The sequence below is a fragment of the Melopsittacus undulatus genome, chromosome 5 (assembly GCF_012275295.1).
Source record: "Melopsittacus undulatus isolate bMelUnd1 chromosome 5, bMelUnd1.mat.Z, whole genome shotgun sequence".
NCBI lineage: Eukaryota > Metazoa > Chordata > Aves > Psittaciformes > Psittaculidae > Melopsittacus > Melopsittacus undulatus.
Window position 1 is genome coordinate 27,150,799 of NC_047531.1, and position 23,573 is coordinate 27,174,371.

Genomic DNA, 23,573 nt, shown 5'->3' on the forward strand with positions numbered 1-23,573 from the left:
GAAGACAGATAGCTGTCCACACCACCAGGTTCAGCATGGAAACCAGGAAGAAGTATTTTTAACAGGTACATAAAGGAGGTCTACATACCGCAAAGGACCAGGGAGTGACTCATTTTGCCTGCAAATGATTATTTGTAGTGTTACAAAAAAGCAACCTGCCCCCAAAAACTTACTACAACTATAAATCCAATTCCCTGTTCCACATGCTTGAAAGCTTGATATCTGTGTGTAAAATGCTAGCCAGACACTTAGGGGTTCACCAAATTTAACATTGATACTTTTAGAATAATCAAAATAAGGCCCCCTGAAGCTACAGTAGTTTTAAGTAATATGGATTTATTGGGAGCTCCCCTCTTTACAAGGTATACCAACAGCAACTAACAACCAAACAGTCACATGAAACATCTTCTACAGAACAGCTCCATGTACATTCTTAGTTTAAATTTCAGGTTAAGCACATAACCCCAAACACATACATATTTAAAATAAATAGACTATGTCTCAGAATCAAATGCTTTTCTACTTGCTCTTTACTGGATATCAACATTTAATCTGGAATATCCAAGTGTTTTCAGTTTGCTGACTGCAAGCTTAAATCCACTAAATACTAAGACAATTTGAAACACTTTTGCAATTAAAGACAAATTACATTTTAACTTTCTTGTGTATGTTGCAAGAAAATACCCAAGAAAATGCTAGAGAATGGGCTGGTTCATGTAAGAGGCTGCAGTTTTATGGTTGCCTCTGGCTAGAAGATGGTTATATAGGCACAGATTAAATCAAATCATTATAATGCTTAGCAAATTCATCCAGCATGATGATGACATCTTTACTAAGCACAATTCAGACAGCAGTGGCTGCTAAAACAATATTCACCTTCTGAAAAATGGTTACTAAAGTGATGATTAAAACCAGCAAAGATACGTACAGTGTTAAATGCAGGACAGACTCTGGTTTGACATAAGTGTATGGTAAAGATAGCATGAGACCTTGAGCTCTGAACATTCATCTGAGTGCTCGCAGTGGTTCGAGACAAAGCCCCCAGCTTTAGGCACTGCATCATCTAGAAAATAGACAAGAGGTACATTGCATTGTTTGCGGTTTAAATAGAAAGTATTCCCATAACACTTATGGCTTTAGATATAAGTAAGCTTTCTCTTTGATATGATTTCAGTTCATTTAGGTCAAAAAGCACAAAGGTACTTAAGCAAGCAAAAGTATTTTCTACTGTTTCTAAAAGAAAATGCTTTAATCTTTGTACCCATCTTTTTGCTGCCCCCTGGTAGTAACATACCAACCTTCCTTTCATGGAAAAAATGGTACAATTTTTGTACTTTTTGTACAAAAACACACAGTAAAATAATATTTGTATTTAGATTTGCAATGCATACGAATGGCAGTTTAACTCACACCAGTCATAATGCAAAGCTTTCTTGTCACAGGAAGAAGAACACCACAGATAAGATTTGGGAGATCAGATTTACACACATGCCAAAATTTTCTCTCCCAGCAGAACTACATTATTAGTAAAAGTGTGTTTCTAGCAAATTCAAGTGGTAGGAAATTACTATAAAACATTTAGCAGACTTAAGACTACAGAAAATAAAGAAAACTTGCAATTCAGTTTTTCCAAGCAAAACCTATCTTTTTAACTGCTTAACAGAACATACAGAAAACATTTTTAGAATGCATTTGGTATGCTACAAAGTAATTTATTTTCAATGCTCACCTCTGATTCTCCATTCACAGTTCGGGTTGTAACACCCACTGTATAAATTCCTCCTGCTGAATCTTCATGTATTTTAATATTTGATTTTTTATTCTTTGCATCAATGTCACGTGTGGTATCAAACAGATCAAGAATTTCTTCATTGTAAAGCTGAGGAGGGGAAAAAAAGATATAAACCGTATTACTTTAAGAAGGAATTCCTCCAAAAACTAACAAAACTGTGCAAGGTATGTACAGAAAGGTCTAAAAATTTAAATGTCAGGGCTCTCAGAATAGATGCTATGAAACATCCAACTCACAAGGACAATATGGTAATAGAGCAACTGCAAATTAAGTCACCTGCACACCTTACTATTATGCCACCCAAAGCTGCCATAATTTCCTCCAGATTGTCAGATCTGGAAGAGGATTCTTTGGTGGGACCAGGGGAACGGAGGCTCTAGATGCCAGCAGAACAACCACAGCAGGGGTTTCTATGGCAGGCGCCTGCTCTCTTCAGATTTGACCTTGGGCTTTCCTTTCCTTTTGTTGATTCAGTTGGCTGCACCCTTCCACCAAGCACTTCAACTCACTCCACTTGCTCTCCCTGTCAGCACACCTTTTCTCATCTCCTCCCTCACACCTTAATTCTATGTTTCTCCTTCATTTAGATAAACTGTTTCTGGCCTAGAAGGAATTTAACCTGCGATAGTTTTTTGTGCAAGCTGCTTATTGAAGACACCTACTAACAGGCCATAAATACTATGGGATGGTTTCTTGAGCAGGGCTTTTGTACTTTCCTCCATGCAATACCTACACTTTAGTGCCCCAGACTGAGTCACAACTTTCAGGCACAATCACATGAGCAACAGCAACTATCTCTTGCATGTTTCATGCTGCTTAGTGTTTATTGCTTAGTGTTTCACTGGGTCTGCTGAAGGCAAATACCATTTAGTGGTCTTTCAATTCAGTACCATTGTGCACATCAGACTTTTAAGGTCAGTAAATGATATCAGAACAAGGAAAGACATCAGAAATTACTATGTAGTTATCTGTGTATAGGAGATGAATTATCATTTTATAAGAATGCTCCAAGTTTTAGGAAGTGTTTAAATCCAACTGAAGACATCAGGGGAAACAAGACAAGAAATAACAAACAGAAAAAGCAAGTCTCTGTTGATGTACACTGGAACATTTCCACTGTCTTTAATTTGGTTATACCAACTTACTTCAGCAGAGCTTAGACCAAACTGATTAAATTCCTGATCAAAGTCCCTAGGTAAAAGCCAAGGAATCATTGCAATGGATCTGTATTCTTCCAATGTACTTTCTCATATGCTGAAAACAAAAGGCTTCCTCCTCTGACAAGTGAGGATCTATCCCCAAGAAGTCTCAGCATTTGTGAATGTGATGCTTTTGATTTTTAACATATTAAAAATCTGTCATTATTAGGCAGAAATATTCTAAGCAGGAGCTCTTTTACTAAGATTTTACCTTGCTAAGTGCAAGTAAACAGATGCCACAATTTAGAGAGGATCCTGATAATGCAGCTATAGTTGTGTGGGGCTGCATACCTCTATTTTTATGAAAACTTAACAGGAAAGCAAAGAGTTAACAGAAGACTGCAGCAAGCTAAAGAAAAGCAAGAAAGCAGCAAAAAGAAGTCACTGTTCCCAACAGTTACCCAGCAGTCAGACTTCAAAGTTATTCCAAAATAAAACCTTGCTTCAACTTGTTCAGTAACTAAATTATTGTTTATATAATCCAGCTCTAATGGTAGATATGATGAGAGGAAAAGGATACATTCTGATACAAGAGTAGGGTATAATATGTAACTTCAGAAAAGGCGGAAAGTCCCAATTTAACCTTAGAACAATAAACAAAAAAACCAAAGAAGTGGCATTTTGTTAAGAAATAAATTATTATATACATCATTTAATCTTTCAGTAATTCAGATAAATGAGAGATTTTAATATGTAGATTTCATCTAAAATATGTTGTAATGGCTGCAATTCCACATACCATCACCACTGTAACATTCAATTACTGCTCTGTATCGTGGGACTCTTGCAGTCATGTTTTTAATGTTACATAAAAAACACAAGGCATTTAGAAATTACACTGGTTATTACTCCTTACACTACTGTTGCAGCTGCCTAAGCAGAAGTGAAGCTGCAGCTCCCCAGTGCTCAGAAAACAGGGGAGTGCAGTGTTCTCTTGGCCCACGCTCAAGCCCAGACACTCTCTAGGCAAACATTAGAGCTACAAAAACCTCTGCTTAAGGTCAGCAGCAACAAACCTATCCTAGTGGAAAACCAGTACCAGCTTATTTATCTTTAAAACAATTGTAGGAATATACGACTAAAAGACCTAGTTTACTTCAGCAGTAATAGAAACCATTTTTTCTCTTGTGTAATACAAAAGTGGGGTTTCTTTCCCCCACTGAAGTAGATAAAATTGTAGACACAAACTAAGTAATACACATTTACACATGCTCTTCCTTCAATTGATTTGTCCTCTCTGGGTGCTTAAAGTATTGGCTTCTGCAGCTTGATAGTAAATGTAAATACATTACACCCAAATCAATCAAATAACAAATAGTTCCACAGGCAGGAGAGACAGCATAAAAGCTGAAAGACTTAAACCAACAGCTGTCACAGGTTGGAAAGATCACAGATGTTACTGCCTCTCTTACCAGTAACTGTGTCCACAAAAAAAAAAAAAAACCACAAAAGGAACATTTCTTCCTCAGCACTGACCCAGTTTTCATCTAGATCTAATAAAAGCAGTAACAGTGACATGGATCCCCAATCCTAAATCACTGGGAATCACAAAAAGAAATACTTTTATGCCAGGTTTCTTCTTTGGTGAAATGAATATAACAAATCTCCTGAACAGATATTAAAAGCTTAAGTAATCTATGGCAAAGTGTCAAAAGCAGGCAAAGCATGGTGACTATTCAAAGGCACAAAGTACAACTGATGGGTTTTTTTTAATTCATATAAACTTTTCTGCTTTAAGATTTTGTAAAGAATTAAACACACAAGAGCAACAGGCCCCACAAAAACATGTGTGCTGCAGAAAGGGGTAAATAATGGTCAACATGACTACCTCTGCACTTCAAAATAACTCTGTGAAAAAAAACTATTAAAATAATTGGAATAAGATAAAAAGACTTTTTCCATGTTCTGAAGAGCCGAAGTAAGCTCCCTAAAATGTCCTTTTGAAATCTTGAAGATTAATTCAAAACATCTTGTGGGAAAAGATATAAAAGTAACAACCAAAAAAAAAAGGATTAATTGGCTTAAAAAACCCAACAGAATTACATGCAAAAAACACAGATTGTATTTACCTCTAAGAACTGTGCATTCACTTTAAAATCTGGAGGTGGAAGTCCTTGTTTAATAGCAGCTTGTTTTTTTTCTTCAATACACCTGAAAAGATGCTTAACAGCACGGGATATAATGCCTTGCTCCTCTTCTGTTATATTGACATCAAATCCAGTGCCCATGGTGTATGTTTTGCCAGCACCTGTCTAAATTGAAAAAGGATTAGTCACTAGAACAATTAATAGTACACAGAGAAATGCAGTTCATGAACATTAATGCTAGATAGTGACTACTAAGCCAGTCTGTGATCTCTACAGTATTAACATGCAAAACAATAGGTCATTTTCGGGGGGAAAAGGATTAACAGCAGAAGTTGGACAAAATCTACTGTTTATCCACAGATCACATACAAGAAGGCAGGAACCAGCACAATCTTTCATAGCCTTTCTCCTACAAATTTCTTCTAAGCTTACATTGCCCTTGAGCTATCATGTCCGAGGTCAGAAGAAGAGTTAATGTTTTCAGCCGAGACTGTTAATTAAAGCATAGATTTTTAACAGAGAAGCAGCATTTACAATTTCAATTTGCAATTTGAAGTAGATCAAATGAAACCCTTAATTATGATGTCTGATATCTCAGGCAGAATATTACCATTGTTTTCAATTTATAAGACAGCACTGAAGAATACAAGACATACCTTCACTAGCAAGATAATTTAATTAAATGTGAAGTCCTTATAGAAAACAAGGCAGTGTTGTGTTTTCACTCAATTAGTGAGGAAAGTCAAAGACAAAATCCTGCTGAACATAATCTAAACTGGATCTGCACACTGCTTTGTTTCACTAAAGTCATCTTGAACTAGACTTCATGTAGCTAGGACATTTAATGAAGGGGGGTCTACAGGGATAGTGGGGATGGACTGTAGTGATAGGACAAGGGGTAACAGGTTCAAACTTAAACAGGGGACGTTTAGTTTAGTAAGAAAGAGGAAGTTTAGTAAGGAAGAAATCCTTTACTGTAAGGGTGGTGAGGCACTGGAATGGGTTGCCCAGGGAGGTTGTGAATACTCCATCCCTGGCAGTGTTCAAGGCCAGGTTGGATGAAGCCTTGGGTGATACGGTTTAGTGTGAGATGTCCCTGCCCATGGCAGGGGGGTTGGAACTTGATGATCTTAAGGTCCTTTCCAACCCTAACTATTCTAAGATTCTAATGATAGCAAAATTCAGCATCTAAGACCAAAATTTATGCAAAAAATTCCTAAAGGAACATTCAAAAGACAATACTGCTTTCTCTACATTGTCCTCAATGTTATTTCAGCTTTAAGAAGTAAACTATGTGCCCAGTGCACTGAGAGGGTGTGTTCCCAATGGAAAGTCATTTTGCCCACAAACAAGCAATGTGGCCTGAAGCTCACTAGAATCTATTTTAAAAACATCTCCTCTTTCCCAAAGTGTCCGAAAGCATGAAGGGATGGATAGTTGCTCAGAAAAGAATCTCAGTACAACCTATCTCTATATAAAAACTGACTAAGCCACTAATTTGTAATGCTGCATTTGGGGTGAATGAAGAAATTACATGGACTCATGCTATTGTCAGCATTACTATTAATTCTACTGCCTATATATTGTCTGTGTTTCGACTGCCATTCTGCACAGAATCTGTACAAACTCAAAGGTCTCCTACAGGATGCATCATTTAAAAATAAATCCAAGATGCTAAAAACCAGGTTCATGCATTCCATAACTTAAGAGAAAGATCAGAAACTGTTGATACCAAAATAAATACTTTGGAATAAAGTAAAGCTTACCTGGCCATAAGCAAACACAGTGGCATTATAGCCTTCAAAACAACCTTCAATCAGTTTTTCTATACATTGTATATAGATCTCTTCTTGATGCGAGTCTATGTTAAAGACATAATCAAAAGTGAAGGCCTTATCTTTTCCCAAGAACACTTGAGGTTCTCCAGGTGTGACAGAGGTACAAATATGGCATCCTTCAATCTTCTCTTTGGCTAGTTGTGGTCTAATTCTGGTTTGGAAAAAAACAAAAAGAACTTTTAGGAATTCTCATTATCAGGGAGAGGAACATATGAACAACATGAAAGAAGAGATCTGAGAAGAATTCCTGACTGAAAAAAATAGGAAATTTTCATCAAGCCAGGAAGCTTCCAATTGCCTGTGCCACAGAACTGACAATATCAGAGACCCACTCCTACAACTGTTCATGCAAATGACATTGTCTTCCCTGAAGGTTCACCTACCATCTTCTAGCTGATGACCTGCTAGAAGTCTGAACATTTCTGAGCATATATGATGCATTAGTGAAGAGTAACCTATATGAGCTTTTTCAGACTTTGAAATAATATCAGACTTCTTCATGCTTTCATTGTAATATGGATTTTAATAGCAACAGAAATGTGAAAAAATTGGATGATAGCTTAAGTAGTATTTTGGGAGCAAGGATCCCCCAAACCTACATATTAACTTAAACGAAGGCCTCTTTGCTAAGAGCAGGCAGAAGGCACAGTTGTTCTTTGACAGGAAAGGAGCTCTGTCACAGTGAGAACACTTCCATGTAATGTTTGGTTTGAGTGAAGCAGCATACCTCCAAAGAAGATAAAGAAAAATATCTAACAAGTTCTAAAGAGGACAGTGTCTCATTCCTCCTTATTTCCCCATTGAAACAAAGTTCAGGCTTTATTTTAGTTTGTTCCATCTCCAACAAACTAGACAGAATATAAAAAGTTCAAGACAGCTGTATTCTATCATTAGTTCTTCTGCATTCTGAATACTCTAGCAAATTTGCCAAAACTGAATTAATGCACTGGCTCTGTGAATAAAGAACACTGTAGAAGTTTGTGATTCAACTGGTTTAATGGTTAACTATGAGGAAGAAAAACTCTGGCCAACACAACATATTATTCCAGCTGTAATTAACTAATAATTTGTTTACAGAATTATATTTTTTTCTGTTTTAAAGAAAAAGTATTTCAAACTTCTCAAAGCAGCACCAAATTTACAAACAAGAAAACCGTGTGGCTTAAAAGACAGGGGGTAAATAAGGATATATATATAAATATAAAAATAAAAAGGGTGATAAATCATCAGCAGTACAGCTACATATAAAATCATGGAGTATTTCATATAGATTTTCCACTCACATCAAACTTTAAGTACTTATATTTATCTTAGACATAGGTAACCAAAAGCAGCCACACCAAGTTGAAGATCTGTACACAGAGTATACTTTAAAGGCACAGATTCATTTTGTATTCCGTGCATTAAGCGCCATGCAGCATATAACAAACTACATTAGTGTTTGATTTGGGGTAGTTGTGCCATCTTGAAGCAAATTCCCCCAGCATCTTCACTTACCACATGCTACTTTGGATTACAGAGCAGTTTCAGTGTGCACCCCTTTTAGAGGAAACTAAGCCAAAACACTCCGCTCCAAACACAAAATTTGTTCCAAAATCTAATCGAAACATAAGGGCCCAAAGGCACCTACTGCTCTACTGCAACCATGCCAATGCTTGCGGATGCACAGAGACAGTCTCCAACGCCTCTGAGTGGACTGCTGTAGACTAATTCAAACTATATCAGCACACACACTTCAGGTCAAGTTAGAAATATGAGGGTGGGAGAGAATCATATGGAGCATGATGTATCTTTGCAGAGCGCAAATTGTTCATCCAGAGATGTGCACTGCTATCAGGAGTATTTTTCAGGATTTTTATTTTAAAAGCTTCATTACATCCCACTCTGTGACACTAGGGAATAACAATCATTTATTCGTAAGGGTTTCTGCACATTAACTCCTTTATGGTAAGTTCATTAAGGATCAGGCAGTACCTCTCTTGTCAGCATACCATCTAGTGTGAAGTGCAAATTAAGCAAACCTTTGAAAAGTACCATTTACGGAAGAGTATATGATGTGCAAAATAGGCATAAATACTCTATAAATGGTGTTTGCATTTAAGGACAGTGTGTAATATAGGTCACACGTATTCTCTCCAGCAACAATCATTATCATAAGGATTTTTTTCTCTTTAAATTAGAAGAATGCCAAAAGTAATTTAGGACTAACATAGCTCCTTCATTAACAAACCTGATCCACTAGCACCTGTACCCACTAAACAAACCTGACAAATAGACAGTCTTTAAAGGGAAATTGATCATATGCCTTTCTTAACAGCATTCTATACAACTAGAAAGTTGAGCAAACAAAAGCATGCAGTCTATGACACAATATTTAGAAAATGCCAACTCAGCAAGTTATTCAAGGCATTAAATAAGGCAGTAGAAGTCAGTCAGAGGGCAAGCTTCTTTTTCAGACTAAGCACTCTTATTCTTTCACTAATCCAGTGCAGATGGCACAAAGACTATCAATTGTTCTTACAAGCATGAACTCTGAAGGCTCCTAAAGCTCCAGAGTACTTGTTCCATTGTTTCCTGGTGTAAGAAAGCTTAGAAAGACCTGTTCTAAAAACCAAGAACACATTTTCAAAATCAAGTAACCTTTTGTGCATCACAACCTCAATTTCTAGCTAGTTCCAAAAGGCTTTTAGCACTAACTTGTACAATGAAAACTGACAACTTGAAAGAGGAGGGGTTTTCCATCTTTTTTTTAGGTCAGAATTAATTTTCTGTGCTGAATAACTGATGCAATTATGACAGGTGCCAAATAATTTTCTCCTTTCTAGTACTAAGTAAAGGCTCAGAGTGACCACAAAGAGGAACAGCATGCCTAAAAATATCAATGATTTGCATTATAATTATTACAGTGATGACAGGACTAAAGTGAGAAGTTTCGATGTCGGCTGCAGAGACTTCCCATGAGGATCCTCCCAGATAGCTCCTTGCCTTGCAGCCAGGCACTACCCCTGAGCATTCTGCTGCTAAGCACAGCAGCAAGCTGCAAGTGCATTCCATGCAACCATAATCAGGCCACAGCAAGATACTGCTCCAGAGACCAGCCAAGCTGATGTAAACCTTTGTCACTACTAGCAGCTTGCTGCCAGCACAGTCACTTCCTTGGGTCATCACACGACATCCAGAGACCCAGCAGCAATGGCACTGTCCTTCCTCCCTAATTTACCACTAAATCTGAATGCACTGCTAAGAGAAAAAGCAGCGTTTCATCAGCACATCTGCAGCACAAAAGGAAAACAAAGCAAGACTTGCCACATCAGTAATGCTTCACCCCAAAGACAGGCTCCTTTCTTGTTCTGTAACTGCCTTTACACAATGTGTTGCTCTGCCACAGAGCTGGGAGGCAGCAACAAGAGATCACAGCTGTGTCAGGTTTGAAAGACATCTTCCCTAAAAAAAGATGTGCAGGCAGGAGATCATCATCCAACCTAAGGTCTGCTCAAGGTATACTTCTTGTTTCAAAATCTACATAGCTCTCTTGGTAAATTCAGCACCAAGCTAATATGATGACTTTAATAAGTAAGCAACAAATACCTCACCTTCAACCTGATTTCTGGCTGCTTATGAACAGTGAGTGGATTACGCAAATCTCATGGGTCTCAAAGTCTTACTATTTGCACTCAATGTGTGGTCTGGCAAGTAACAGTCCTCATGCAAGTCAGATTCTGTTCCAGCACTGGCTATAGGAACACTTCCTCCTCCTCCACCCCACACATCAGTTGGAAAGTGATTTTTCTTTCTGCTTACAGCCAAACCTTTCCCACTTTCATGTCTTAATGTGGTCACTTCTGTCAGCAAAGCAGGCAGCGCCCATGCTTTAAAATGTGAAAGAGTTCATTTTGATGATCTCTCTCTGCAGCTCCCAGCCTAGTTGTATGCCACTGGGATTTTTCTCCAGGACAGGTTTGACTTCACCCATTTTGTCATCCATGCAGCCCCCATCTCACCTGTTTCAGGCTATTCTCTTAATTGTGTACTATCAGGTGTTTTCTACCTCTTTCCAATCACATCTCCTTAGATGCGGCTACAGCCCAACCACCTTGGCTTGCATCCTTCCCTCTCCTCCCCTCCAAAGCATGAACACACCCAAGTCTTGTTTACATGTACTTTGCAGAGCCTCCAGGCCACACGCATGAAACTTAATCCCCTAAATCTATTCTGCCTCAGCACAGGGACAAGCTGTATAATTAGGAAGGCTAAAATAGCCAGTGGTGGCACAGTAGTGCACTATATTGTACTAATCTCTCAGTAAAATAGGTACACAGTGTCTCTGCTAAAAATATTGTCAGCTAGAACAGACTCCAATAATACAGTCCAGGGACTACAGCAATATTGGGTCAATACCATGTGTTATGCGCAAACATCAGACTTCCCAGAAGTGATTCTTTCTCAAAACAAAAAATATCATAATATCCCTCTGAAAAGCATCCCATCTTGGTTTATTTCTAGAGGCGGAAAATTGTCCCAGTGATAAGCATTTATTATTTATATATATATGGTTTTACAAGGATATAGATGGAATACAGATACACATCTCCTTTCACCTACTGAACAACTTTATGTGGGTTCATTTAAGAACCTCCCCATTATCTAGCTTTTCCTCAATCTCCACACATCTATGATCAAGCCATCCCTTAAACCTCATTTAACAGTGAATTTATTGTGCACTTGAAATACTGCAAATACTACTCTAACAAAAGGTGTTTGTCACAACATTTACCACATACCCTCTCAGCACCTGTGCAGAATAGTAATAAGCAAACAAGTACTTCTAAGGGTAGCCTATAAAGGGCAAAGCATCAAGTTATTCTCATTTTACAGAAAGAAAAGAAAAAATACATCACAGAGTAATCTTGCAGATAGCAATATCTAGCCAGAAGCTAGATGTTGGAAAGAAGATGATGAAGTCCCACAAAGTTCTTTTTTCATTAAAAACTTCTGCTGTGGGGAAAGGACTGTCTTCACCTTGCTCAGAAAAGCACACATTCAAGCACCACTCAAACCATGTGCAGTGCTGAGCAGCAACAAGTTATCCTGTAAAGCCAACTCTCTCTTTGTACATCAAACCTATTAAATTTCACATGTGGGTATATGAAATATTAAACCCAAGAGCACCTAATAAAACTTTTAATGAAGTATAGCAGGCAATATAAACTGGGAAATAAACAAAAGCTCTCCAAACCTGATAGATAAGAGAAAGCAGATTCCTGCCTGTATTTTGGCATCACAATTTCTTTTTTCCATTCCATTTACATTTATGCTCAAACCATTCCACTAAACATAGTCCTTCACAAGGAGGGAGGTAAAGAAAGCTGGACAGATTCCTTCCCACAGACAACTAATACTTCTGCTTGCATAAGCTTTTCAGTATTTTTGCTAGCACACAACAGAAACTTGCTTGCTTCTATGATTATCATCACCTCCAAATGAGACTCCAGCTATAGCACCTGAATGCATTATGTGAACTAATTATTGAAATATTATTTCTTTACCTCTGAATGAGATATAGGGATATGAAAAAGCCTGGCATATGACAAATACATGACAAATGCCAGATCTACCTCTTGTTAGCACAGCAATAAAGACAGGAACAAACCTTCTGGCTTGTGCCAGCAACCATCAACCACAGTAAAGAGTTTCTGTTCTGTTGCCAGCATGTCTGGGCACAATGGCCCCTGCACCTCCATTGCCTGTGGCAATCACCTGTGGTGCTAAGTTAATACCAGAGGGTAAAAAAAAATGCTCATATTTGGTGAGTTACCATTCAACACCTTTAATACTGATGTATTTCTGTAATGTCCCTCTCAGCATTTCCAAAGAGTTTTTGGTGACCAGTAAAGTAAACCTGAAAAGTCTGAGAACCGTTTTAGCATGCTTTTACCCTGCTTTTTTCCTTCAGAAATACCCAAGTTCAGAGAAAGTATGAAATTACTGCAAGCCAATACCTCAACTTCCAGCCCAATTCCTTTTGAAGAAATATCACAATGATTTATTTTTAAACTCCTCTTCAGAATAACACAAAATACACATTAAATTCAAACCCATACCACACAGCACTCCTTCCCAGTGTTAGCATCAAAATAACCCCCTAAGCTGTTACAGTAAGCTGCAAGGAAAGTCCAGGTCATTTGTCTCCTGCTTTTCAAATGCCAGCAAGGCAGCTGTTGCTCAGCAAGCCACAAATATACTGTACTACCAGTGTACCTTGACAGCCTTCAGGATGGACTCCAATAGTTTCAGGTGCCTGCAACAGCAAAAAAACCAAACCACCCCAAACCTTCATGAAGTCCTTTCAATGACTGAACAAATAATGAAATAAAAGCCATCTTTATAAAGCAAACAAAGTACAAGACAAATTCAGGGTACCTTTGTAACAGTGCCACTGCTGCAGAAAGATTAACTCAGTTTCTGGATGATCATTAGTACGTACCGTGTGGTATCAATTAATGGTACAGTTCTGTATTAACGATATCAATCACTGATATTACACATGCTGGTATTCACAGATGAAAAGGATGTGTGATTACAGATATTCATGTTACAATGATTACACAAGACACTGCTCAGCAGCAACACGGTGGCAACTGGCCACCCAGCACATTGCCAAGCCTCTCCCCCTGCCATGCATCAGCTCCCACCCCGTGAGCCTGGGTTACCTGTGGGAGGCAGGGGCACATGCAATCACCCAGCCATGGCAAGGAGCACTAGCGTGCTGTGATTGCAACTCAATCACTCTCACGTAAGATGTGGGCACTGCTCCCATCAGTGTTTCCCTAAAGTTACCATGGCTGTCATGATCCAGACTGAGCCCAGCGCCGCCAGAAGGTGCTGTGTGTGCCCAGAATCCACAGAAGCTAGGCAGACTCCAGGCGTTACTCTGCCTAAGCTTACATCAGCTCCCTGGGCAAGCACAAATGAGGCAGATGCTATGCACGTGTACCAATGCTCACCTTTCGACACCAGGAAACCAGGCACATTAAGGAGGTATGTATCTCAACGCAAGTTTGGCAACACCAGAGAATAAAATTTCACAGATAGCTCAGATAACTCCTAATAAAACGTATTAGGAGTACAGCAAAGCTAAAGCAAGTTCTGTGTGGTCCAGATTTTACTCCAAAGTCCTACTACCTATCAAATACCTTGATAAAAAGGTATTAGCATCCCTTCAACCCATGTGTAGCTACTACATATGAGTATTAAGCCCTTAGTTTAAAACATCCAGCAAAATCAGCCACTAAATAAACTGGGTTCCAAGACATTGTGTAGCTAATTTATTTTACTGCAAACAAACAAAATCCTATTCAAAAATACACACAGTGAATATTTTGTTTTAGCATTGCAGAATGTCACTTCCAGTTTGCACATAACGAGAAAGCAGCAAATGGAAAACTGGAATTGAATTAGATTAAATTGAGGAAATGTACGTCTGCTGCAACTAGATTTGTCCAGTTCTCCTCCTCTACCCTCAGCCTCTTTGGCTATTTTCTATTTTTAAAAACCAAACTTAATTTCATGAAACAATTACCCTTTACAGCAGCCTGTGTCTGGCCAGCTCATCTGCCATTAACTGCTTGTGCTGGGGATTACATTTGCAGTGCCAGGCTGAGGCAGTTTCGAAGGCTGCTGCTTTCACTTGGTTCCCAAACCACTGTACAATAGCTGCATCTCCAGGCAACCACTGCAGCTAGCCAGAAAACAGTTCAGCAGTATGATTTCAGAGTCATTCTTGTGCAATTCTGTAACAGCTAAGTGGACTGTGCAGCACAGATGGCATCCTCACACTGACAGGCACAGTCCTGTGCTTTTGCCAGGAAAAGCAAACACGGGGAGGGGAAAGGCCCAAGCCTGCCCTCCCACAGACCTCCTGCTGCCCAGCACACTCATTCCTCATCCCCACATCCCACAGAACAGCTAAAAGATCCTCCAGTAGATCTAGGCAACCTCAGACATCTTTCCTTATAATATGAAGCAATGCTTTCATCTAAACATCTTCCTTGTTGTTTCTTGTGGACTAATTTACTCTCTAGTGAGCAAAGAAATCCACAGCTTTTGAGAACAATTCGACTTTTGAGACAGAAGGGGCGACTGTTGCAAGATTTGTAAAGGCCTTGATTATTTCTAGTTCCAAGACAAGGTCAGCTGCAGTGGAAAAACAGCAGTACCATAAGCTTCCACGTGCCTGCCAAGCACAGAACTGGAATGCCTCCAAACGCAAGCACAGTTTGAGTAGAACTAAACTAATATTGGAAATAGCATTTCTAAGGCAAACAGATTTTCTTTTAACTGTGCTGCTGTCCTATTTTTTAAATGAACATTTAGTGTTATGTGTCTTATCACTCAAAAAGCTATATGAGAAATAACAATAGCTTAGAGAAAATTGAGAATATAATGAGACCTAAAATGAGAAAATGATATCTGAAAGACATGCAGCCAAGTTTAATTTATGAATTAAGACTTGAAGTATTTACTGTTTATTAGCAAGGCCTTCCTAAAACTAAATTTCAAGATTAATTTCATACCATACAGAATGCACGCACACCTGTATCATGCAATAAAACGGCAGAATACAGACATTGGTCCCAGTAACGGGTCAAACATAGTGTAGTGCTGAAAGGGACTACAGACATTTAATCTCTATGTAGCTCATAAACCTGGAGCTACTGGACTGCCTCTCCTCATCAAAGAGCATGAACAAGCAATATTAGAGAGTAAGAAGCATAAGTATCTGCTGTTACAGTGCAGTGGGCAGTGTTCAGCTGTACTACTAACATGGCTGGCATTAGCTCGAGGTCTGGACACCATGTTGTAGCAAGTATGTGGACATACACTGAAATATTCAAGTCACTCAGTCTACTCCTCTTGTAAGGATTAACCCTGAAAACAACCCCTGGGAATGTTTTTATCTTAAAAAAAAAAAAGCAACAAAAAGGAACTCCAGAAGACACTGGCTCACTTAAGTTCATATTCTGGGAGGTAGCTTCCAGTCCTTTAAGAGTCTCTATGTACACTTTCAGATTGTTACTGTGCTTACACTGCACTTCTGGACATCACCCCACAGTCAGGAGAGCAGCAGACACATCCCAAATACCTTGTTCAGGCATGAAGGCCATGTCACTTTTGCAGGTGTTCTGGGAAACTTAACATCCCCAAAAGGCCTGTCAGAAATCAAAGAAACACCTTCAGAGCCAACATAGAAAGTGCACAAACAAGGGAAACATGTAACCCAAAAATTTACCACAAGGAAGCAGAGCCATCTATGCCTCTGGCTCTGGATGACTGCTCCATGTCACCAAAACTGCAGTTTCCCAGACGGTTCAACCAGTCTGCAATTTGATGGCTGTGCTCTGGATATATTTATGTACCAAGACAAATATCCAAAAAGCAAACCAAGGACAAAAGGACTGCCTTAAACTGCACATTAAATCTGTCTCACATAAGTATACTTGCTTCTTGTAAATATAAGGTTTCTATTAATAAATATGCTTCAGTTTGAATGACCTATAAGCTCATGCACTGAAGTATGAAACACCATCTACATTACATTGGTGTGGTTTCACATTAGCACTGATGACACCAAACACTAATAAAGATTACTATTGTGAAAAGTTTATGGTAAAAGCAGCTGATAGTCACACTGCTTAAATAACAGAGATCACAAATCCGAAAGGAAAAAGGAATGAAAGGTCTTTTGATGTGTCCCCCAGACAGTATCAACAAGTACTGCACTCAAGAGACAATTAGGCAATCAAATTCATTTCTGTGGATAAGGATTAATGGAGAAAACAATTCTATATGCAAAACAGAGCATGGTACCCTATATTTCTTTTGTAAATTATGTGGGATTTTTCCCTCAAACATTTAGCAATAACACGCAAGTTAGCAGCCTTCATCCTTCCTGCTCTGGAGCATAGAGCCGTAAGGAGTGGCTGAGTCACACCACTGGTAAAACTTACCAGAGCCTGGTATTAATTATGTAATTAGGGCAGTATCAGGAAAAGGAGCATACTTTCTGTAGCAGCTTTCTGCTATATGACCGAATGCTTAGCAGAGATTAAATCTGCTAAAAAATGTCATTTTTTCATCTTAAATTATGTATAACTTAAAAGAGAGTTTAAGGAAAGCTTGTTAAAGAGCGCACAGCCCAGCAGCCTAGTAATGAGTCATGACAAGTGCTGCCAGTATTTGAGACACTGTGTCCAGAAATTTGGAGTGTGAGAATTCACCTGAAATAAAACAGTACTGTCAAAAGTAATGTTGTGAACATAAACTGATTGGCCCTGGCTTACAAGAGATACCAGAATTACCTCAGAATCCCTGAATTCTAAATGTGACAAGTGTTAGGTCTGTAGGCACTCAAGACTATGGTTTTGTGTTGTTGTGGGGTTGGTTTGTTTGGTTTTCCATTTTTTTCCCTCTTACATCTAATAAGTGTTATTCCGTATTTTGGGGGGTTGGATAGCCTAACATATCCAAGTACACCAAGCCCATAAAAAGTACATCACTCATAGCACAAACATAGATGGTATCAACTCTTTAGAAAAGCACACGAACTACTGTAGAATTACCAGAATCAAACGTCACTAAAAAACAGTTTTGTGGGACACATAGCTTCAGAAACATTGCCCACAGCATCACAGTACACCAACAAATGAACTAATGATGCCCACATGGTATTTTCAATTAAAGGCAAAGAACTGACAGTGACTTTCTGGTGCAAAAGTTGATCACTCCTACATGCAGAGCAATGGCACTACTTCTGCACGCCCTCACACAAGAAAGAAAAATGCTGTTTTATCTGTAAAGTCAAAGGAATAACTTTAAAAGAAATTCCATGTATATAAGAAATTTCATATAGAATATAAAATATACACAAAATAATCAAAATTCTTATATACAAGTGAAACATTTTAAGAATAAGTACATACTTTCAGGAAGTTCCTCATATTGCAAGTCACCAACACACTTAGGGAAATCAAGAATAAGTACCACAAATTCAGAAATAAGCAAATAAAACAATGTTTATTAATTCCGGGAACATAAATTTCTTCTTCTTTTTTTAACCAGGAGAGAATAACCAATGCCGTACACATTTATGCAAACAACTGAAAACACCCAGTCAGGCATGACAGCACCAGGTTTCATCCAATTTCTTCCTCTTAGTAGTTAAATGTATTCTATTCTAGAAGCTCACATCAAAATAGTTTAATTTTATAAAGAGGTATTCTGTTATTTTTAAACAAAGTTAAAAGGGTTTCTTATGTCTGCAGAAAGAACTCTTAATTATTGCCTCCCTAACCCAGATTCCCCTTTCCTTTTCACCAGCACCTACACACCCACCTACCCACACACACACACTTATGTTGCCAGCCTTTAGAGCTTCAGAAATCACTACACATTCATGCCGAGACTACTGTAGCACTGAAATTGTTTTAATTTCTCTCATCTCCATACAGAGAATTTATCTTCCCAGTTTTCTATTCTCAAGTCTAGGGCAGTTGGTTGCTTTACACTGATGAGCCACAGGTCCAAAAATTACATTTCACCAACTCTAAACAAACACAAAGTTACCAACATACTTATTATAGCTAAAGCTACAAGCCACTTCCCAAGTAATTACAGTCAAATAATACAACAAAGGAAAAGGAGGATCAGGTCAGTTAAAAGAAAATTACAGTTGTCATTAATCATTACCAAAATGACTGCTTAGCTAACACTATTAAAACAACAACCAGACACTTCACAGTGGGACAAGACAGCTAAAAACTGTTTTCATAATCTGCTCTGAACAGTGCCTTAGTTTTCAGTGCAACATTCTTGGAACAAAAACCACTGTATGACTTCTCTGCCACTCCTTGTAAAGAAAAAAAACCAACTCTGTATCCATAACACCCGATCCACTGAGTTCCAAAGCAAACTGCAGAAAATTTCTTCATATTTATTGTTGACTGTTTCTAATGAACAGAAGTTGCTCTGTTTCCAAACAGAAGGTAGACTGTTCAAGCAGTGACTGAAAGCTCTGAGCTGGGAAATCCCAACTGCACAGTAAGGGAAAATAACCCACTTGCTTTATTTAGCACTGTTTTAAAACTTGCAAAGCAGAAAGCAACAATATTATCCAACTTACTCAGCTACACATTTTTATATGTCAGAATGTCAATCCCCAATTTTAATTCTTTCCTGTCTATTCATGCTATTTGCAAGGCTGCAAACACATCCACATGAACAGCACAAGCACCAAAGATCACTTTTTCCATCCTTCTGTTCCTATGTAATGACACTGTATTAGGCTGCCCTGTGACTTGATCACCTTGAGGCTTTGCTGGCTCCAGATGATGCCTTAAAAGAAGGCCTCTAAAAAGTTAAAGTCAGGGCAATTCAAGAAACCGTGCTATAAATCCAGTGGGTAGCATTTTTCCACAGAGCCATCCTCCAAACTGGTTGCTCAGTAAGATGCTGGATGCCCTTTTGTTGCAAGTACCATTTGGGGCAAACATAAACTGACAGTCCTCAAACTCCTCCCCACTTTCCAATCCCCCCAACAGTTGAGATGCTTGCAAGCCTCTTGGTACTGACTCTAACACCAATCCCATAAAGTTTCAACCAGGTGAAAAACTTGATTATCTTCAGGCCATAATTTTTTGTTTTGCTAAGTGCAGGCTGATTTTCAGATGTGGTAGAGGGGGGATGGGGAGGAGGGGCAGAGGGGAAGTGTTAATAGGAAAATATTCAGCATTTATATAAAAATACCAATGGAAAGCTGAAAACAAAAAAAAAAGGAAGGAACTGGTCACAGTTGAACAGTGAAACAAGTTTGCAGGTGATAGTTCCATAAAGTTTATCAATCAGGGCCTTGCTCAACACAATCTATAAAAGAAATCCACCAGAATCTGGAACTTCACCAGCCAGTTTCCACATACAAAGTCACGTCCAAAGGCTAGAAGAAATAGAAGCTCTCCACTGCAGCAACATCTGCAACAAGAGCCAAGCTGCTACTATTTCATATCCTCAGCCTTTTATCCAGTCCAGGGTGATACAGGACTTACAAAGACATTATGTACCTAGGAATACAAAAGTACAGGGAGTAGCTTCTCACAGACAAATCCAATTATATGCATTTTTACACCTTCAGTTCTCACAGAAGAAAGCCCCTGTAGCACAGTCAGATGGATTACCCTAAAGAAAGGCAAGAAACAAGTATGATGAAAAGCTTTAATAGAACAGTTCTGAGAGAAAATTGGGAATTTGATTAAAGACCTGTGTCTAAATGTGGCTACTGCATGGAAAATAACTTTATGCCTGACAAACCAGAAGCTTTCTAAACATTTTCATGTTTCCACATTGCCTAACCTATTCGGTTTCTCCACTGCCAGTAGAGAAGAACATCTTCTATGTAGAGATGAAGAAACAAATTAGAGAATGCCTTAGGTTGAAGACGATATTTAAAAAAAATTGTTGACTTAAGCTTTTCAACCTGATTAAAGATGTGCCGCTTCAATATTACTGCTACTAGTTCGCCATTAAAACTACCCAAACAACTTTTTGACTATAACAGCCAACGCATCACTGGAGTTCTTAACCTTACAACATGGAAGAGTATGCCCTGCTACTCATCAGGAAAGTCACAAAATTTCATATTTATAACTTTTGATAACATACAAAATAGAAGAAGCTGCTTGATTTTCTAATAGTTCAGCTTCCACTTCAGGCAGGTAGAAAGTCCTTGTCGGCCAGGCTGAACAAATTCAGTGTGGAAATCATTGTGGAAATAGTCATGCCCTTGGTTTAATTGCTACTAGCATGCAGACCTCACTGCCCTAGCAAGCCTGCACTGTGGAATTACCACTAATAAAAATAATATTAGTACATTTCAGTAAATTCTTTAGCTCCAGGACAGAGTACATCCATTAAATAAGTGCACCCTGGTAATGTACCACAATGTAAACTGACAGGTTCACAAGACTTCTGACAAACACTGTGAATAAAATCTAGAAAGAACTAACTACTTCCTTGCTATTTCGTATCTGCTTGAAACAATATCTATGCTGGCATAGTAGTGAGGGTAAGCACTTTCTGCTTTGTGTTCTAGCTGTGGGCTTAATCTTTCATTAGGGCTCAGGTTTCCTGATTAGATTACAAATCCAACCAGAACTCCAAATCTATTAATGCAAAGTCACTTTTAAAAGAAGATAAATCGTGCAGCAAGGTAGCTTACATGGATTAGAAGCAATTCCTTCAATTTTACTTTACGGGAGGCTCTCCCTCTGTTTCTGGAACAATCCTTCTCTTCTGGGCACAGCTGCTAGCCTGGGCACTGCTCTGCCAGGTTCCCTCAGCTCCAGCACACACAGGGCAGCAACACCTGATCCTGGGATCAGTCCTGCCTGCTGAATGCTCCACTGCAGCTCCTTGGGGGCAGAAAGAAAAGGCTGTCTTGACAAGCTTCTTCAGGGTCAAAACCCATGTCATTGTCTTGAGTAAATTAAATCAGCTCTTCTCAGCATGTAATACTTCCAAACCAGGCATTTCCCAGCTGCTCTCACTAATCACCAATGCAAATCACTTGTTTTGAAAGCATCTGTGCTACAAGTATTTCTAGATAAAATAAACTGTTTCAAATTTAAGTTTACAGTAACTGCTTACATATCAGGACTCCAGTATGAGATGACTGTAGTCCCTGCCACAAAACTCATGAGCAAATATCTCACTCCTCAGAGCACTTGGCAGGCAAGATTTTAGCTTCAATGAGACCTAAGAGGAGAATGCACAAAGGGAGGTACACATAAGGTTTTCTGGGATCAATACCTAACAAGAAACTTTGCTGAGAAATGGAAAACTGAGTTCACACAAAATAATGCAGTAATGGCATAGCAGTAGTGTCTAAAGGCCAGGAGGGCCTTATGCTAAGACTTCTATAAAACTTTCACAAAGAGCCATACATTTATTAAAAGCTACAGGCAGATATATCTACATATCAGTAACTTTAAGACTACTTGAGATTGTTTTCCTCCAGCACCAATGCTTCCCCACCATAACCACTACTTTCACAGTAAATGCCTCCAAAAAAAAAAAAAAAAAAAAAAAAAAAAAAAAGGAAAAAGCACCATACACCAATAACAAAGCTCTAGTATTTTGGCCAACCTTGCTTCAACTTCAAGTAACTTCCTCTAACACTGCAAGCAACATTTGAGGGATGGGGAGAAGAGGTGTTTCTTCCAGCATGTGCTAAGGTAACAGATATTTAGAAAGAAAAAATGATTTAGACAAAGCTTCTTGAGCTAAGTGGTGTTCTACACAAATTGCCAGGAGCTATTAAGTAAGGTCTTAAAAGAGTATTAGTAGATCGACACTATTTATTTTTTCCAGAATCTCCGGATTTCTCTAAAACAGGTTCTTATTCTTCAAAAGTTTGCTTTTTACAATTTCAGTGTCAAAGCTGAAAAGTCCCTGTGCTAAGTTTTAGTCTTTTTGCTAACTCACTCTACATGGTTTTAATTGTACAATTTAACTGATTTCACCACTGAATCTAAAGAAATGCTAAAGCAAGAAACAATGGTAGTAATGAAGGCTCTTTCATGTCTTCTTTTTTTAATAAAACACTGCCAAGGGTTTTTCATTTCTTATTCTTTTTAGGGAACATGACAGTCAAGCTGATACTACCACCTTAAGATCCCCACAGAAAAGTTTTCTCCCTAGTTTCAGTTGTAGACTTTGTTTGCCCATACTTTATGACTTAACTTTTGTTTACACAGAAATACAGAACTCTGTCATCAAATGAAGTGCAACTGCAATGCAGCCCTTATGTAAGCCTTATCACATGAATAATTAGCAGGGCCCATGGAAACTACAAATAGCTTATTTCCCAATAAACTTAGAGTTAACCATTTCTAGACCACTGAATTAAAGCCAGTGGTTGAAGAATGGGAATAAGACAATTTGAAACTGTTAGTGAGTGACAGATCTCAGACAGGGTCTGGGATTACTGGAACTAAGGAAAGAAAAGGATTTCCCAGCTTTTTGAAGTTTGAGCTGAGCTCTAGTTGCACTTCACATACAATCATGTTTTTAACTAAACACATAATTGGATTTTCAATCAAATCCAATTGGCTGTTACACAGTATGTCAGATAATCTTACCAGCGTCAGAACAGATCAAAAGCATATACAACCTCTTGTGTCTTTTCTATACTACCCATCATCATCCTACTCTGGAGGTATCACAAACACTTTTCAGTTCACTGTAACAAGACTTCAGCCCTGCATTCCCAGGCACACACTGTATTTATGTTGTTGATCCCTAACCTACAGCAACAGCATTGGCAGAGGGGTCATGGAAAGGCAGAAAAAAGTGGAGCAACACAAAGACTCAGCAGCTGGAAAATAGTACAGCAGTGACACTCAGCCTGGAACCTGCTGCCACAGCAGGAACTGCTAAGGCACCTCTAGAAATTCTTGCTTAAACCATGGCTTTTTAAAAATAAAACATCAATTCTGACAGTTGAAGTCCTTTGTCACCTACCTTATCTCGCAACTTAAAGCAAACTAGTCCAAGACTCAAACAAGTGTCTAAAACCTGGACAAAAATAAATATCCTTTTTAAAAAGCAA

The 23,573-nt window shown here is 38.6% G+C and overlaps 1 protein-coding gene across 6 annotated transcripts in view; it reads right to left on the reverse strand.

Annotated features, from left to right (window-relative positions):
* The window catches only part of KIF21A (kinesin family member 21A), a 90,502-nt gene that overhangs the window by 53,268 nt on the left and 13,661 nt on the right, over nucleotides 1–23,573 (reverse strand). For all 6 annotated transcript variants that reach the window (XM_031048351.2, XM_031048350.2, XM_031048349.2 and 3 more), the window contains exons 2-5: nucleotides 6,845–7,067; nucleotides 5,061–5,243; nucleotides 1,730–1,879; nucleotides 929–1,063 (exon numbers count right to left, since the gene is read on the reverse strand). In XM_031048351.2, coding sequence (XP_030904211.2) covers nucleotides 929–1,063; nucleotides 1,730–1,879; nucleotides 5,061–5,243; nucleotides 6,845–7,067 — 691 coding nt within the window. The remainder of the gene's footprint in view (nucleotides 1–928; nucleotides 1,064–1,729; nucleotides 1,880–5,060; nucleotides 5,244–6,844; nucleotides 7,068–23,573) is intronic.